Genomic DNA, 14989 nt, shown 5'->3' on the forward strand with positions numbered 1-14989 from the left:
GTTTTTGGCTGTGTTTTGATCCAGAGTAGTATGGCACCACTCAATATATATACTCTATATATGGGGGTGTATGTGTGTATGTATTATGTACTATTACTGTACTATTACATACAGATCTGTGTACTGCACAGGGTACTGCACTGCCATGGATGTAAGATCGGATGCGCTGCGCAGGCTGTAACGTGACGTAAATCCGCCTGCAATGCGCGCTATGTCAAAGCGAAGATTACGGCGTTTGTAATTCTTTAACCTTGGTACGCTAGTTTTTGCACGTTGTTCGTATGTTGTACCATAATATGTACGATTGACTAGTATTCTTACGTTTGTCGATAGTGCCGCCATCTTCTCGCCTAAAAATTGCAGAAGACGGGACACCTAACAAATACAACCGCAATTACCACCGTGTTATTGCTGTAGTTACCATAAATACATTCGAACACAGACTTCTTTGAGTGTTTATTCTAAGCCTTGGTTAGCTGGCAACTTCAGATAGGTTAACACTAGAAGGAGAACTAAAATACTGTTGAGCATTAGTTTGGAAAGTTAGCTAGCGAGCTAGTATTTTTCGTGTGTAAGAAATGAGGGGAAGTTCATCGTATGGAGACAGAGATCGGGACCGCGGACGTGACCGAGGGTAAGACCTAATCTGTTTACAACAGACTTTCACATCATAACTTGTATTTTGTTGGCTAATTTATGTCATAACCAGGATTTTTACTGTGCAGCGCGCGGCCATTCAACGAAGTAGCAGCTTACAAACGTTAAAAATGATTACGATTGAAATTATTTGAAAAATACGTAAAATCTCAAACTCAGTGGTGTGAAGCTATGGTGTACATTCCAGGTTGGCACATATACTAACTGCTCCTAACATTTGAAGTAGTTGCATGTATCTGTGGTACATTACATTTATTTAGCAGACGCTTTTATCCAAAGCGACGTACACAGTTGAGTGCAGTTGACTATGTAGTGACGCAGCTGTATTAGTGCAACAGACACCAGTTTAATTACACCAACAAACTTTTTTTTTTTTTTTTTTTTTAAACGTATGTATTCCTGAACATTGTATTTGCAGTCGTCCGAGGATTTTAGTGATTTCATTTGATCTGAGTCTCACAATAGGAAATAATATCAACAGCTAATGCTGGGTGGCTCGTCCACGTAAGGCATATTTCTAAATGCAACGAGGCACCTCAAAGTCTGGAAGCGAACACAAAGTGCTATAGGTGGACGATAGCAATGCAGGGAGACCCATTCTTGGCTAGTGACCATAGGGGCCCGCCCGAATTGTGCAATGAGTTGCAGTCCTGGGAGCCATGGCTGGGCTGCCCAGCTGGTGAGCTGTCGAGTGAAAATAGGGGTGTCTGTGGACGTGTTTCAGAGAGGGTGCATTACTAGTTTGTGCATTACTGGGTCGGCCGTTAAGGCCACGGAAAGTGTTTACCAATACTGTTGTGGTTCCCATTGTGGAAAATGTGAAAATAGGAGTAGGGACTTAAGTATTTACTGCTGCATTTAATTTGTCTGTAAAAGATACAGTTTTGGGGAAATATTTACTGGTGCATGTAATTTGTTTGTAAAGGCTACAGTTTTGGGAAAATAATTTAGGAATTAATTTGCAAGACAGGTATTCCTTGTAGTTTGCATGATGAGCAGCTAAAATCCTGAGTTGGGATAGTGGCCCAGTCTTTCCCAGTCAAATGAAATAGCAGACATTTTGTAGGCCGTCAGCCACTCAGTTCTACAGTACCCTTTGCTGTCCTCTTACTTGAACAGTGTCCTCTTCCGTGTCCCCTAGGCCTCGTTTTGGGTCGAGTCGCAGTGGCCCCCCTCCCACCAAGAAGTTTGGGAACCCGGGGGAACGTCTGCGCAAGAAGAAGTGGGACATGGACGAGCTGCCCAAGTTTGAGAAGAACTTCTACACCGAGCACCCGGAAGTGCAGCGCCTGAGCCAGGTCTGCTGTGGCTGCTGGGGATTCACCGTCCAGGCCAGCTTACACAAAACATTGCATTACATTTATTTGGCAGACGCTTTTATCCAAAGCAACATACAATAAGCACACATAGTGTAGGTCATTGGAACAACTACAAAACACATGTCCGATGAGGTGTAATACTCATTATGTAATATTGGCTCATAGCCGTGAACATCGAGCCCAGTTCACACTGTATGCATAGGCTTGGTCAGAACGATATGTTAAGTCACACTTAGAATAAGGTGTGACGACGAGCCACAACAGCAAGATAACAATACAATGTAAGTGCTGGATGGAGATACAATTGTAACATGAAAGTGCTAGAGGAACAAGATGGAAGGATACTGGTGATAAGAGCGATCTTGGAGTGGGAGTGCCCTGCAGAGTAGTGACAGCTAGTCCAGGTACAGTCTGAAGAGATGCGTCTTCAGACCACGGCAGAAAATGCACAGGGTCTGAATCCAGCTGAATTTAGACCTAAACCTGCTGCATTAGAGCAACAGGTCAAACTTAAACCTGTCTGGGGTACAGGCATCTCATCGGGATGAAACAGGGATAAAATGTTCAGCTGTGGTGTCTGGCAGAGACGATGAAAAACTGCCATTGCCTGTCTGTTGCTGTTGTTCTCCTCCATTGCTTGGGTGCACACACATGGATGATTGTCTTTTTTCTTTTTTGCTTTTTTCTTCAGTATGACGTCGAGGAGCTTCGCCGGAAGAAGGAGATCACCGTCCGCGGTACAGGCGGCGTTAAACCGGTCACCGGCTTCCACCAGGCTCAGTTCCCCCGTGAGTGTAGTGCTGAGACGCACAGACCGGCACGCAGTCAGAACGCAGTCAGCACGCAGTCAGAACGCAGTCAGCGCGCAGTCAGAACGCAGTCAGCGCGCAGCCAGCACGCAGTCAGCGCGCAGCCAGCACGCAGCCAGCGCGCAGTCAGAACGCAGCCAGCGCGCAGCCAGCACGCAGTCAGAACGCAGTCAGCACGCAGTCAGCACGCAGCCAGCGCGCAGTCAGCGCGCAGCCAGCGCGCAGCCACACCAGACTCGCCCTGTCAGGGTTCATACTGGGTATCAGTGGTGACTGTTGATATTGTAACAGGCGGGGTAAACTGCTGCCTTTTAAGTTTATCAGGCCTCTCAGTCTGGTTTTCATTGGTTAACAATCAGGCAGTAAGTTGTTGGAATGATTCAGCCGCAGCCAGAAATGGATTACCTTTATTGTATCTTTTGCGGTCCTTGCGGTCCACTGATGGTTTGACCACATGGAAACATTGTTCTTTTGTTCTGTGTGCAGTCAGATATAATTATAAATCGACCTGAAAGAAAAACACATTTGTAACTGATGAGGCTAACAGTCTGTGTAGGAGGGTAAAATTCCTGCAGTATGCACTGCTGTCATCTATGAGCAAATCAGGTATTTCGGCATTCCAGCGTGAGCATGGATCCTCACCCTGTGCTTTTTATTTCAGTACTTTTGTTACCGCCGAATTTCTTTCTTAGCCATCTGAAATAACTGCATTGTGTGTCCACTTAGGAGTTGTGCTCATTTGGTGGTGAACTGTTTGTTCTCATATATAATGTGAGGCTCACACAGCCCTGTTCTCTTCCTTAGAGTACGTGATAGACGTGCTGGTGCAGCAGAACTTCAAGGAGCCCACGGCCATCCAGGCCCAGGGGTTCCCGATAGCTCTCAGTGGCAGGGACATGGTGGGCATCGCCCAGACGGGATCTGGGAAGACCCTGGCGGTAAGGGGGGCGGGGGGGGGTCTCGGGGTCTCATGCACAAGCCACTGTGGAGGAAAATACACTGTGTGGAAATGACTCCAGCGTTCAGGCATGCAAGCAAGCAGAGACACAACGCATCAACAGAATGTGCACATTCTAAAAATGATCCTTTACAGATTTAGGAATGCATTTTTTTTAACCTAAACTCTAACCATTCACTCCTATCTCTTGCTTGAAAGTTGTTCCCCTGTGCCTTTTCTTTTTTATTTTTGGGACTGTTTCTCGATTGATATCTCTCTCTCTCTCTCTCTCTCTCTCTCTCAGTATCTCCTGCCGGCTATAGTGCACATTAATCACCAGCCTTACCTGGAACGTGGGGACGGTCCCATTGTAAGTACTCTGCACTGAGATTGTGTGCATTACTTCCATGCAGTATGAAAAAATACCTGCAAACCAGAACCTGCTGTAACGTGTCTTCTGACTGGAATGTGATGTTTATGAAGGGTGTCCTTCATGCGTGCGTGTGTGTGTGCAGGCATGTGCGCGTGTGTGTGAGTGCACAGGTTTGTGTGTGTGCGCGTGCGTGCGTGTGCTGGAATACGTGCGTGTGTGCGTGCGTGTACGTACGTGTGTGGTCAGTGTTGACCCTGCGCTGCACTAACCCGTCTCTCCCTGTGCGCAGTGTCTGGTTCTGGCTCCCACTCGCGAGCTGGCCCAGCAGGTGCAGCAGGTGGCGTTTGAGTACGGCAAGTCCTCCCGCATCAAGAGCACCTGCGTGTACGGGGGGGCCCCCAAGGGCCCGCAGATACGAGACCTGGAGAGAGGTGAGGGCTGATATACAGGCTTACGGTCTGTGCAGTGCTGGGGTATCGTGTGAGGAGATTGGAGGAACTGGAGGGAACCAAACCAGGATCATATAGAGTACAGCAGCTTACAGCCTCATTATGCTGCATCAAGGAAAGATCAAACAAATTAAAATACTGGGACAGTTTTATTATGTATAGACATGGCTGGTGTGAGGCAGAATCTCACAACCCGTTTTAAGGTAGAAGTGCACGGCTACCGTGCTGTGTTAGTACCTAACATTTAGTGCCGCATGCGCAGACGTGGATGTGGGTCTGTGAATGAAAGGAGATTACCCCTGTGTATTTCTCATGCATATTAAATATGGCTCTCTGTAGCCCTGTGGAAGACACTGTGTTTTTGTGTTTCTGTGCTGGTGTGATAAGAAAGCTGGTGTCTGTGCGCGTGTGTTTTGGGGGTAAATTTGAGGGTTTAATCAGTTTGAAGGGTAAAGAGTGCGTGGGGCAGCGCGTAGCGCTGCAGTGAGCTGCTTACCCAGGCCGGTCTGCCCCTCCCTCCCTCACCCCGTCGCAGGCGTGGAGATCTGCATCGCCACCCCGGGGCGTCTCATCGACTTCCTGGAGGTGGGGAAGACGAACCTGCGGCGCTGCACCTACCTGGTGCTGGACGAGGCCGACCGCATGCTGGACATGGGCTTCGAGCCGCAGATCCGCAAGATCGTGGACCAGATCCGGGTCAGAGGGCACCCCCGCCGCACACCGCATGACTTTGCATTGCGTTTGCCTGGCGGCCATTTCTTATGCCGGGCAGTTCAGTAAGGAAGGACGTGCATAAGTGCCTTTGGACAGGTCAATGCAGGCAGCAGCGCTACAGAGAGGGACATTGAAAGGATGGAAATTGATATTAGCAGAAATACTGTTTCTGATATCCTGATTGCTGAATTTTGCTGGTGTTCCTGTGAGAGTGGATACTGGGCATTAGAGTAATGATTTCTCTCATCAGAAAGCACACGATGCTGACTTTACTAACTACCCGCCCCCCCCACCCCCCAGCCGGACCGGCAGACGCTGATGTGGAGCGCCACCTGGCCCAAGGAGGTGCGGCAACTGGCGGAGGACTTCCTGCGGGACTACGTGCAGATCAACGTGGGCGCCCTGGAGCTCAGCGCCAACCACAACATCCTGCAGATCGTGGACGTGTGCATGGAGAGCGAGAAGGACAACAAGTGAGTCTGGCTCCGCCCGTTCGGGTCATCTGAGGGGCGTGGCGGCGGGACGGGGGGGCAGAAGGGCCTGCGGGGGAGAGCGTGTGACTCTGCTTCCTGCATGTGTGCGTTTGTGTGTGCGCCTCTCCAGACTCCTCCAGCTGATGGAGGAGATCATGGCTGAGAAGGAGAACAAGACCATCATCTTCGTGGAGACGAAGAAACGCTGTGACGAGCTGACTCGCCGCATGAGGAGAGATGGGTAAGGGAGAGGAACACTCTCGAGCGTGTGCGCGCAAACACACACACACGAACACACACCACACACACACACGCACACACGAACACACACACACGCATACACACACACACACACACGAACACACACGCACACGCATACACATACACGCACGCACACACACACACACACCACACGAACACACACACACACTATACACACACACGCACACACACACACACACAAACACACACACACACACACACGCTATACACACACACACACACACGAACACGCACACACACACACACACACGAACAAGCACACACACACGAACACGCACATACACACACGCACACACACACACACACACTCAATGGACTTAAGTGGACTTGATCCTGAGTTTGGTTACTCTGTTGTAAGTCGCTCTGGATAAGAGCGTCAGCTAAATGCCTATAATGTAATGTAATGTAACACACACACACGTGTCATCATCTCATTGCTCCTGGATTCCACGTAATGACAGAATTTAAATTTGAAGAGTCTCCTGAGGAATTCTCTGGTTGTATGTTTTTTATGTATCCATTACTCAGTTAATAGCTGTGCTGGTTCATTGTAAAGTCTCAGGGCTTCTTTCCACAGTGTGTGACAGTATAAATAATGCACCTCTAGTGCTAGAATATATTTTAATACCTTGGTTACAACAATGATTTCCCTCCGTCACATTAGTTTGATATAAATACGGTATTTATTGAAGCTCGCACTCCTGTTCTGCACGTTCAGATGTGTGGAGAATCCGCTCGTGTGTGAGGGACTGCCTCGCGTTACAGATTTCCAGTCTGACAGGTCGTGACTCGTGTTGCATTTTGTTAAACAAAATATTTGAGCGCTTGGAAATGATGCGGTCCTTCTCCCCAGACCGAGCTGCCGGTGTGATGGAGTTGTTCACCGGGTTTCCGTCTGTACTGAATGACGCTCAGCACTTACTTCTGCTGACTTTGCAGAATCGAGACGTACATCTCGCGCTCTTGTTTGTGAGTCCTTTGAGGCTTGGGCCCGCTCTCCTCCCTGTGTCTCCTTACTTCTCCTTTAATTCCCCTTTCAGCTGGCCTGCAATGTGTATCCATGGTGACAAGAGCCAGCCGGAGAGAGACTGGGTGCTGACAGGTGAGGCCTTGCCTGTGGAGTTCAGGATGTATTCTGCACTGGCATGCGACATGTTTTGATATTTTTGAGACTTTTTTTGCGAAGGTTTTCAGATTTTTGTTTTTCTTGGCAAAGGATTGTTTCTTACCTTTTTGTGGCTCAGGTAATTTGGAAGTCACATCATTTCTACTTTTCTTGTTCTCTCCCTCTTGTGTGTTCTTGTTTTTCTACCTTGTTGTTCTCTGTCCTGACTCCAGAGTTTCGCAGTGGCAAAGCCCCAATTCTCATTGCCACTGATGTGGCATCCCGTGGTCTAGGTAGGTCTCCAATACTGAGCCCCCATATGGTCTTTATGCACGTGTGCACATATACACGCACACACACACATACACACACACACACACACATACATGGACGCACACAAGCCACACACACACACACACACACACAGGTTTATCAGTATTCTGATTGTCTATCACATCACCTTCTATCCTGCATTTTCGAGTGTGACCACATACATTTAAGAGAGTTACAGCTTTACATTAACCTAAAACAAAATAAATACTGTATATTTTCAATACATGTACATATGAATCAGGTAAAAGTCCTCCCAACTGAATTCCACACTTCCTGGCTGGGCATAGGCCTTTTCATGAATTGACATCTTTGACCCAATTATGAATTGCTACGTATTATATTATTACCCTGTAAATACCTGAGGAAAATCCATTTTCTACCTGATGTTAAGCTGTGGTGCAACTTTTTCTGTTGGTCCAGTTTAATTTCTGCTCTAGAGAATGATGTATTGAAGTTTCATGTGCAAAACCGGTAAAATATTTCTTAATTTGAAAACTCCAAGTCAATGCTCAACCAACAAAACAGGACTCTGAGTAACTCTGAGTAGTCTATGTCTGCATGCTTAATATTGTTGTCAGCGAAAGGTAAAAGTTTTATTAGGAACGAGAGAGATGGGGAGGGGGGGGAGAGAGCGTGATGCGGTCCAAATCTGATGATCAGTTTTTAACCTATTTTTTCTGTTTTTATTTTTTATTCTGTTCTTTTATGTTTGTTTTGTTTGGTTTTTTTTATTTTTTATGTTTGATTTTTTTTTTCTTCTCAAGTCTCTTCCGGCACTAGAAGCGCACAGGCCCACTGGAGCCTGCAGCCGGACCTAGGCATGACTAATCCAAGCCTGAGTTGAGGAGAGATACAGGGGAGAAGGCCTGATTTATCAATCCCAGACACAGCAATCTCTCCGAACCACAAAAACACAAAGGCCCCCTCAAATAAGGCCCCCCCACCCGCTTCCAGGAAACAGGCTGCCTGGGATTCCTGGGAGTCCAAAATTGAAACCGGGAGGAGGGGGCGTGCTGAGAGGGCTCAAAGAGGGGGCATTGTTGGGGGGCTGGGGCCCCTTAAGCACCTCACCGCTTGCTGTGGTAAAGCAGGACGATTTCAGAGCAGGTCTACAGAGCTTCATCTTACCAGTATAGTGTTGTACTTTAGCAGAGCTCTGGCGGTTGTGTTCAGTTTAGTGTAGCGTAGCTTACGGGAACGTAAGGAGGATCGTCCAAGGAAGGAGAGCATTTGGTGGCTTTTTTCCCTTTTGAATCAACATTTTTGTCTAATATTCTTTAGGGGAAAAAAACCCAGCTGTACAGCACAGGTTAGCTTTCAGAAAGGGGAGTGATTCTGAAGGGTATTGCGGTAGTCGCAATTTGAGCGTCATGCTTAAAACCTCATTGGCTGTATTCAGATTGTGAAGAGAGAGGAGCTGTGTGACTCAGTGCATGGGCTTGCGAGAGCTGTGTGTGTGAGCGCTGCACCAGGGGTTTTTAGGAAAGGCAGGTGGAGTACACCGCTGGTCTTAAAGGGCCATGCGCGTTGCAGTGTAGAGAATGCGGTTGGCGGATTGAGACCACAGCACAGAGGCCCCCGGCCCCTCCCACCTGCCCCTCGGCCCCTCTGATCTGCCCCCCGGGGCCCTCCACACAAGCCCCCCCGGCCCGGGTCCTCTCCCTCTGCGGGCGTCATGTCTGGTCCTGGCTGGCAGGAGTCCTGGCCTGGTGGAGTCTCTCTCGCTCTCTCTCGTCCTTTCCCAAAATGCTCACTCCTCCTCGTCCTCCTCCTCCTCCTCTCCCCTGTCTGTTAAGACACTCTTTTTCTCCCACTGTCAGTTTCCTCTTCCTGCAACATATCCAACCAACTCTTGTCTTCTTTTCTTTCCTTTTTCTCGCTCCCACTTTCACTCTCTAACGGTCCCCCCCCCCCCCTTCCTGTCTCCGTGTGTCCGTCCCTTGTGGCCGGTTACTCCTTTGTGTGCATCATGCCGAGACAACAACAACAACAACCAAAAAACAAAAAACAAACAACCGACGCCCCCTCCCCTCCCCCCCCCCTTCAAAGGACTGCCCTCCAGGGAGCTTTTTCAGCCTGGGGTTTGGTGACGTCCCAACTCGAACCCCCCCTCCAAAGCCCCACTGTCTGTTTCTTGTTACTGCTGCAAAAGCGTGTCTACGCTGGGCTCTGGGACAGGCTGCCTTTCTGTGGGAAGGGCCTGCTCACTGCTGGGTTCTCGCTGTGTGTGGGGTTCTTGTGAAACGACACCTGAGAAATCTGACTGCAGTACCCCATCAGTGTCGCACTGGCCTTGTACAGGTGTTCTTGGAGTTAACGTTATGCCCTTTTTAAGAAATATATTTAAATTCACTAGTTTCATTATCAAAGGTAGGTGACACTGTTACTCAGTACCCTTTAGGGCTGTTTGTGCTTTTGTGTGAGGTCAGCAAAAGGACAACTGCCTCAGCCAATCATGGGGGGGGGGTTACAGTTATTTCCTGTTTGTTCAAGCCGGTTAACAAAGCTGCAGGTTAGTCGTTATAAGTATAAGGGCTGAAGTAGAATAGAGGAAGTAGTTTTCCAGACTCCATAATAAGGTCTCTTTGTACCCTCCTCCCACTTTTATTAGCGTATTAGTTTCACCAAAGGCAGCTTAAAGCTCAGTAATGATTTGCTGCTGAGGTTTACTTGGATCTTGGTTCATTTGTGTACTGTAGGTTGGGTACTGTAAGCACTACATGCCCTGTTTTTTCACCTCTGGTTCTCAAACCCCCTTACAGTAGCTTCCCCTTTTTTAGCACTGGGCGTCCGACACCAGCAAGCTCTCCTCCAGGAAAACAGTAATGAGAAGAGTCTGTCCTTTGCTGGGGGGAAAGGCCCCCGACAGACGAGGAGAGCAGTAAGCGCTTGGTGTTGGGTCCAACCCGTGTCCTGCAACGCGGGGGGAGAGTGCTCTGCTCGGGTCCAGAGAAGTGGTTCTTTGTTCAGGGGCAGGGAGGATCGAATTTTTTTTTCCGCCCGCCTCCCTCCCCAGCCACTCCGAGTGACCCGGGACTGATCAGGGGGGGACAGAGGGAGCTAACCTTGTAAAACACCACTAAAACAGGGTAAGTACCTCAACCCCCCCCCCCCCCATTCTCCTCCTCTTCCTCCCCACATTTCCCTCCACTGCATTTAAAAACATCCAGGATTGAAATCCAGTGGATTTTGATTAGTGCGGTTGCAGGACAGTTGAGCGGGTGAGAATCAGTAATGTGCTCTCTCTCTTCATCCCCAAGCGTAGCCTGTATGACGGGTGTCTGTGTGTTTCAGTCAGCGCGTCGCAGAGTAAATGCCCCTCCCTCACTCGGGGGTCAGAAACAACCGGAACCCTGCGAGTTCTCAAGTGCAGCGTTGTTGTCAGAGGCCCATCTGTAATGAGAAACAGACTTTGTTGTGTTCTCCGATGAAAATTATCTTCATAGCCTCCACAGACACGGACCTCTTTTTACCCCCCTGACTCTCCAAATCCTTGAGAGAGAGAAAAAAAAAAAAAAACTTTTCCAAACCATTCCCTTTAGAATTTGTCTTGGCAATGCATGCAAACAAAATACCCCCAACCTTGAATTTCTTTCATTTGGAAACTGACGTTTAATATGTGGAACTCAAAAGTCTTTTTTGTTTGTTTTTGTTTGCAAAAACCTTGCATTTCAGAAACAGGTATAGAAAGTGGTTCTTGTGCCAAACGTTTGCTCACTCAGCCAGATTTTTCTTCTCTTGTCAGTTCCCTGGTGTTCCTCTTATAACGTGTATTTGGCTGGGTTTGCTAGGCCTTCAGACAGGCATGATTTTCTCTGTTTAATTGGATAACATTTTGACAGGTATGAGAGACATGCGACTCCTAATTTAGTTAGGCTAGGTCTGACTGGAAGGTCTGTCGGTGAACTTGGTGGCCCTTACAGGAGCGTAAAATTTCCATCGAAAGCCGTTGTGATCTTGTGTCAACTTGGACTGGCTCAAACATGTTGTGTATAACATTTTTTAACATGCCAAGTTAGCTGTATTAACGACATCATCTTTATTGTCTTTAAATACTACAAAGTGTGATTTAGTGGTAATTAGTTTATGGAAAATGTGGATTTTAAATACAGCTTTCAGTGGATTTTAAATACAGCTTTCAGTGAAAAGGTAAGTGCCTTGGTAAAGGCTGGATTATCGGAGGGGTTGTCAGTTTCTGATTTCAAAAAATTAAAAGAATTTGCTTCGCTTAAAGTTGTTTGCAGCTCAGGCACAAATGACCCCTCCTATTTTACAGTTTCGTTCTGGTAAGTTGCGCAGAGAGCCGTTGCCTGACTCTGCGAGTCAGTCTGTGCCCGTGTATTCACTCGTCTCTCTCTCTCTTCTTCCCTCCCCCTTCGTTAAAATAACGTGCCGCTCTGTCCCTCCAACTCGCGCCTCCTCCCCACCCAAGACGTGGAGGACGTTAAGTTTGTCATCAACTACGACTACCCCAACTCCTCGGAGGACTACGTGCACAGGATTGGCCGCACGGCCCGCAGCACCAACAAGGGCACGGCCTACACCTTCTTCACCCCCGGGAACCTGCGGCAGGCCCGCGACCTGATCCGGGTGCTGGAGGAGGCCCGGCAGGCCATCAACCCCAAGCTGCTGCAGCTGGTGGACTCCGGGCGCGGAGGCGGAGGCGGTGAGTGTGCGAGCGGGCCGCGCCCGTGGGCTTCCGCGTCAGAGTGAGCTTTCGTTGAGCCCACGATGGGCGGAGCTACCACGTACCCGTCGGTCACTCACTCGCGTGAGCCAATCCGAACATTGGCGAAAGGTGTTGAGCGTGCTTGGTGGCCCCACCCATTTTAGGGTTCACAAGGGCACACTCGCCCGTGAGAAACAGTAATGTTTTCCTTTTTTTTTTTTTGTGGAAACACTGTAAAACATGATGCTTACCCTGCAGTTCTGTTGCTCTTACTCATCTTATTTGAATGGACTTGCAGTTTTTTTGTATATGAAAAATAATGCTTTTTACCCATTTTTTATAATCTAAAAATATTCTGTGTCATTTTAAAAAGCCAAATGCTAACGGCTAAGAGCTTAGCCACCCGAGATGACCCGTCGCACAATTACAACGTCACACACAGAGCTGTTTCGATACGCGCGCGAAAACAGTTTTCTTCCAATTGTTTCCCGTTAGTGTAATAAATTATACATTTTTATTTTTTACAGTTGTATATATCGTTGTAAACATCTTAATATAACTAGGCTACTTGCGCTTCACAAGCGTTGCCAGGGAACCGCAAGAGCTGTGACGTAAATAGCATGCGCAACAGTGTTAGCTTTTTGTTAGCAAAATAATTGTTTCGGTTAAAAAATGACATCGGAATTCAGCAGATCCAGTGCCATTTAAGAGAGAAATGTGTCCAGATAAAAACGTCCAAATTTTAAACGCCAGCTTAAATCACAGACTGTGACAGGGACGGTTATGAGAAAATCCATTCATTTTTTCCCATAGAGAAATTTCCCTTTGAACCGAAATTCCATATATGGGCAAGGTTTTTGCTCTGCGTTACGTCAGACTTCTGAGGCCTGTTTCTTCATCATCGTCATCGTTCCTACAGCTCTCTCCTCCGTCTCTTTGCTTCCCTGCAGGTGGGCGGTCCCGATACCGCACCAGCGGCTCCACCGCCAACAACCCCAACATGATGTACCAGGACGAGTGCGAGAGGCGCATGCGCAGCGTGGGCGGGGCCAGCAAGGACAGCCGGGACGGGAGGGGCGGGGGGGGCGGCCGGGACGGGGACAGGTCCTCCTCCTCGTACCGGGACCGCAGCGGCCGGGACGGCCGGAGCGGGGGCAGCTACGGGACGGGCACAAACTCCACCCCGTCCTTCGGGGGCGTGGGGGACCAGTACCAGAGCTACAGCGGGAGCGGGGCCAGCCAGTACAACTCGAGGGCCGGGGCCCAGGCCGTGGCCAGCGTGCCCGTGGGGGGCAGCGGGGGCCAGGAGCAGGCGGTCCAGCAGCAGGGGCAGTTTGGGAACATGGGCGGCAGGCCAGGCCAGCCACCCCCGCCGCCAGGAGGACCACAGCCCCTGATGGCGCAGCAGTTCAACCCCCCCCAGCCCATCATGGGCTTCATGCCGCAGGGGCCCTTCCAGTTTGCGCCTCCGCCTCCCCCCCCTCCTCCCCCCCCTCGAAAATAAAGGCAGGGAACCACGCCCCTTCCTCAGGGGTGGGATGTCTTTTCCAGGGCTAAATTAAGGTAGAGAATTTCTGTCTGTTGGTCTTTTTCAGGGGACTGGGGAGAAAGAGCTGGGCAAGTTTAAGGTTAGTTTCATGAGGTTTTTTTTATGCTTAAAGGCCATTGGTTCATTGACTTAGATTGTGAGTTTTCAGTTGGAGCTCTTTCTCGAGGCCACAGCTTTTCCCTCAGCGTGCAGTTGAAGGCCTCAAAATGGCCACAACACTCAACACAACATTAGCAGGGAAATTTACATACCGTCAAATCATAACATTGCAAATCAATGAGTTTTGACTGATTTTTAGTCTTCACAGAAATGGGTAAGGGGTTAGGATTGTGTGTGTGTTGAACTGTTCTGTGTGTTTTTCTAAAGCGTTCAGTTTGCCTGACGTTCTAATCAGACTGAAAAGGAAGGAGGTTTCAGGGGTGCAGTGTAAATAATGGCATTTTGTCATTTGGAAGTTTCTTTTCCAAGGCAAATTCTGCCAGTTAGGTGCCCTTGGTGAAGGATTGAGATATTAAATTGAAAACGCAACACTAGCGCAAAAATGTTCAGCTTATCATAAAAAGGTACAATTTGGCCACAGAGAAATATACTGAAATATATGTTTCTGTAAATCATATATCTACCCAGTGATTTTCTTTTATTTTGGAGCGGTTCTTTTCCATTTTTGACCACACCAGATTTCATGTGTAATGTAAGTACTTAGTAGTGTCATCAGGCTCAATGTAATTTATCAATGACGCGTCCGTTCTTGTTTAATTTTAAACACCCCTGCTTTCAGATATGTGGTACCCTTATAGCGTTTCCCCATTTACACTATTATTATTACCCTTGAGCTCTTTCTCTGTAACGCGTATACCTTTCCCTATAGCTGATGTATTTTACTTTTTCATTTGGGTCTTGCAAGAGGTAGGTGCTTCAATTATTGCTCTTTCCATTCTCATTCCTGCAGGGGTGCATTACCGGATTGCGCTAGTTTATTCTCTTGGCTGTTCTTGGGGGCTGAGCACCTGTACCTGCCATACAGGCTTTAACTTCTTTCTGTTATGCGAACAGAGTAGAAAAATGTACCTAAAAGGGGCCATTTTTATTTCCGCATTTTAGCAGCTCTTCGGGGGTAAACCCCCCCCCCCCCCCCAAAGAACATGCCAGTCCAGGGGATGAAGCATGAATGAACAGCTGGATATTTTCCTCTCTTCCTCATAATTGACCCCTTTTTCATTTTCTGTGCAGTTGCAGCTGTGCCACTGCTTTTGTCACGCCCAGCGTAGACTCTGCTGTCCTTTTGCATGTGGTTTCGGGCCAGCCTTACGCGTGTTAGTG

At 48.4% G+C, this 14989-nt stretch overlaps 1 protein-coding gene across 1 annotated transcript; it reads left to right on the forward strand.

Moving 5' to 3' along the window:
* Positions 1-302: 302 nt before the first annotated feature.
* LOC135248858 (probable ATP-dependent RNA helicase DDX17) lies at positions 303-14801 on the forward strand. The gene is made up of 13 exons (XM_064323859.1): positions 303-634; positions 1799-1955; positions 2668-2764; positions 3590-3723; positions 4027-4092; positions 4385-4526; positions 5080-5240; positions 5559-5731; positions 5862-5972; positions 7054-7115; positions 7352-7411; positions 11884-12117; positions 13071-14801. The coding sequence occupies exons 1-13, from the start codon at positions 579-581 to the stop codon at positions 13622-13624; spliced, it is 2007 nt and encodes a 668-aa protein (XP_064179929.1). The 5' UTR covers positions 303-578; the 3' UTR covers positions 13625-14801.
* The last annotated feature ends 188 nt before the right edge of the window (positions 14802-14989 follow it).

Source organism: Anguilla rostrata, chromosome 2 (genome assembly GCF_018555375.3).
Source record: "Anguilla rostrata isolate EN2019 chromosome 2, ASM1855537v3, whole genome shotgun sequence".
NCBI lineage: Eukaryota > Metazoa > Chordata > Actinopteri > Anguilliformes > Anguillidae > Anguilla > Anguilla rostrata.

Bases quoted from the DNA above. Each gene is read 5' to 3' on its own strand.
- LOC135248858 (XM_064323859.1), top strand. From the start codon at position 579: ATGAGGGGAAGTTCATCGTATGGAGACAGAGATCGGGACCGCGGACGT. The intron at 1,956-2,667 runs GTCTGCTGTGGC...TTTTTTCTTCAG, and splicing joins AAGTGCAGCGCCTGAGCCAG to TATGACGTCGAGGAGCTTCG. The intron at 7,116-7,351 runs GTGAGGCCTTGC...TCCTGACTCCAG, and splicing joins GAGAGACTGGGTGCTGACAG to AGTTTCGCAGTGGCAAAGCC.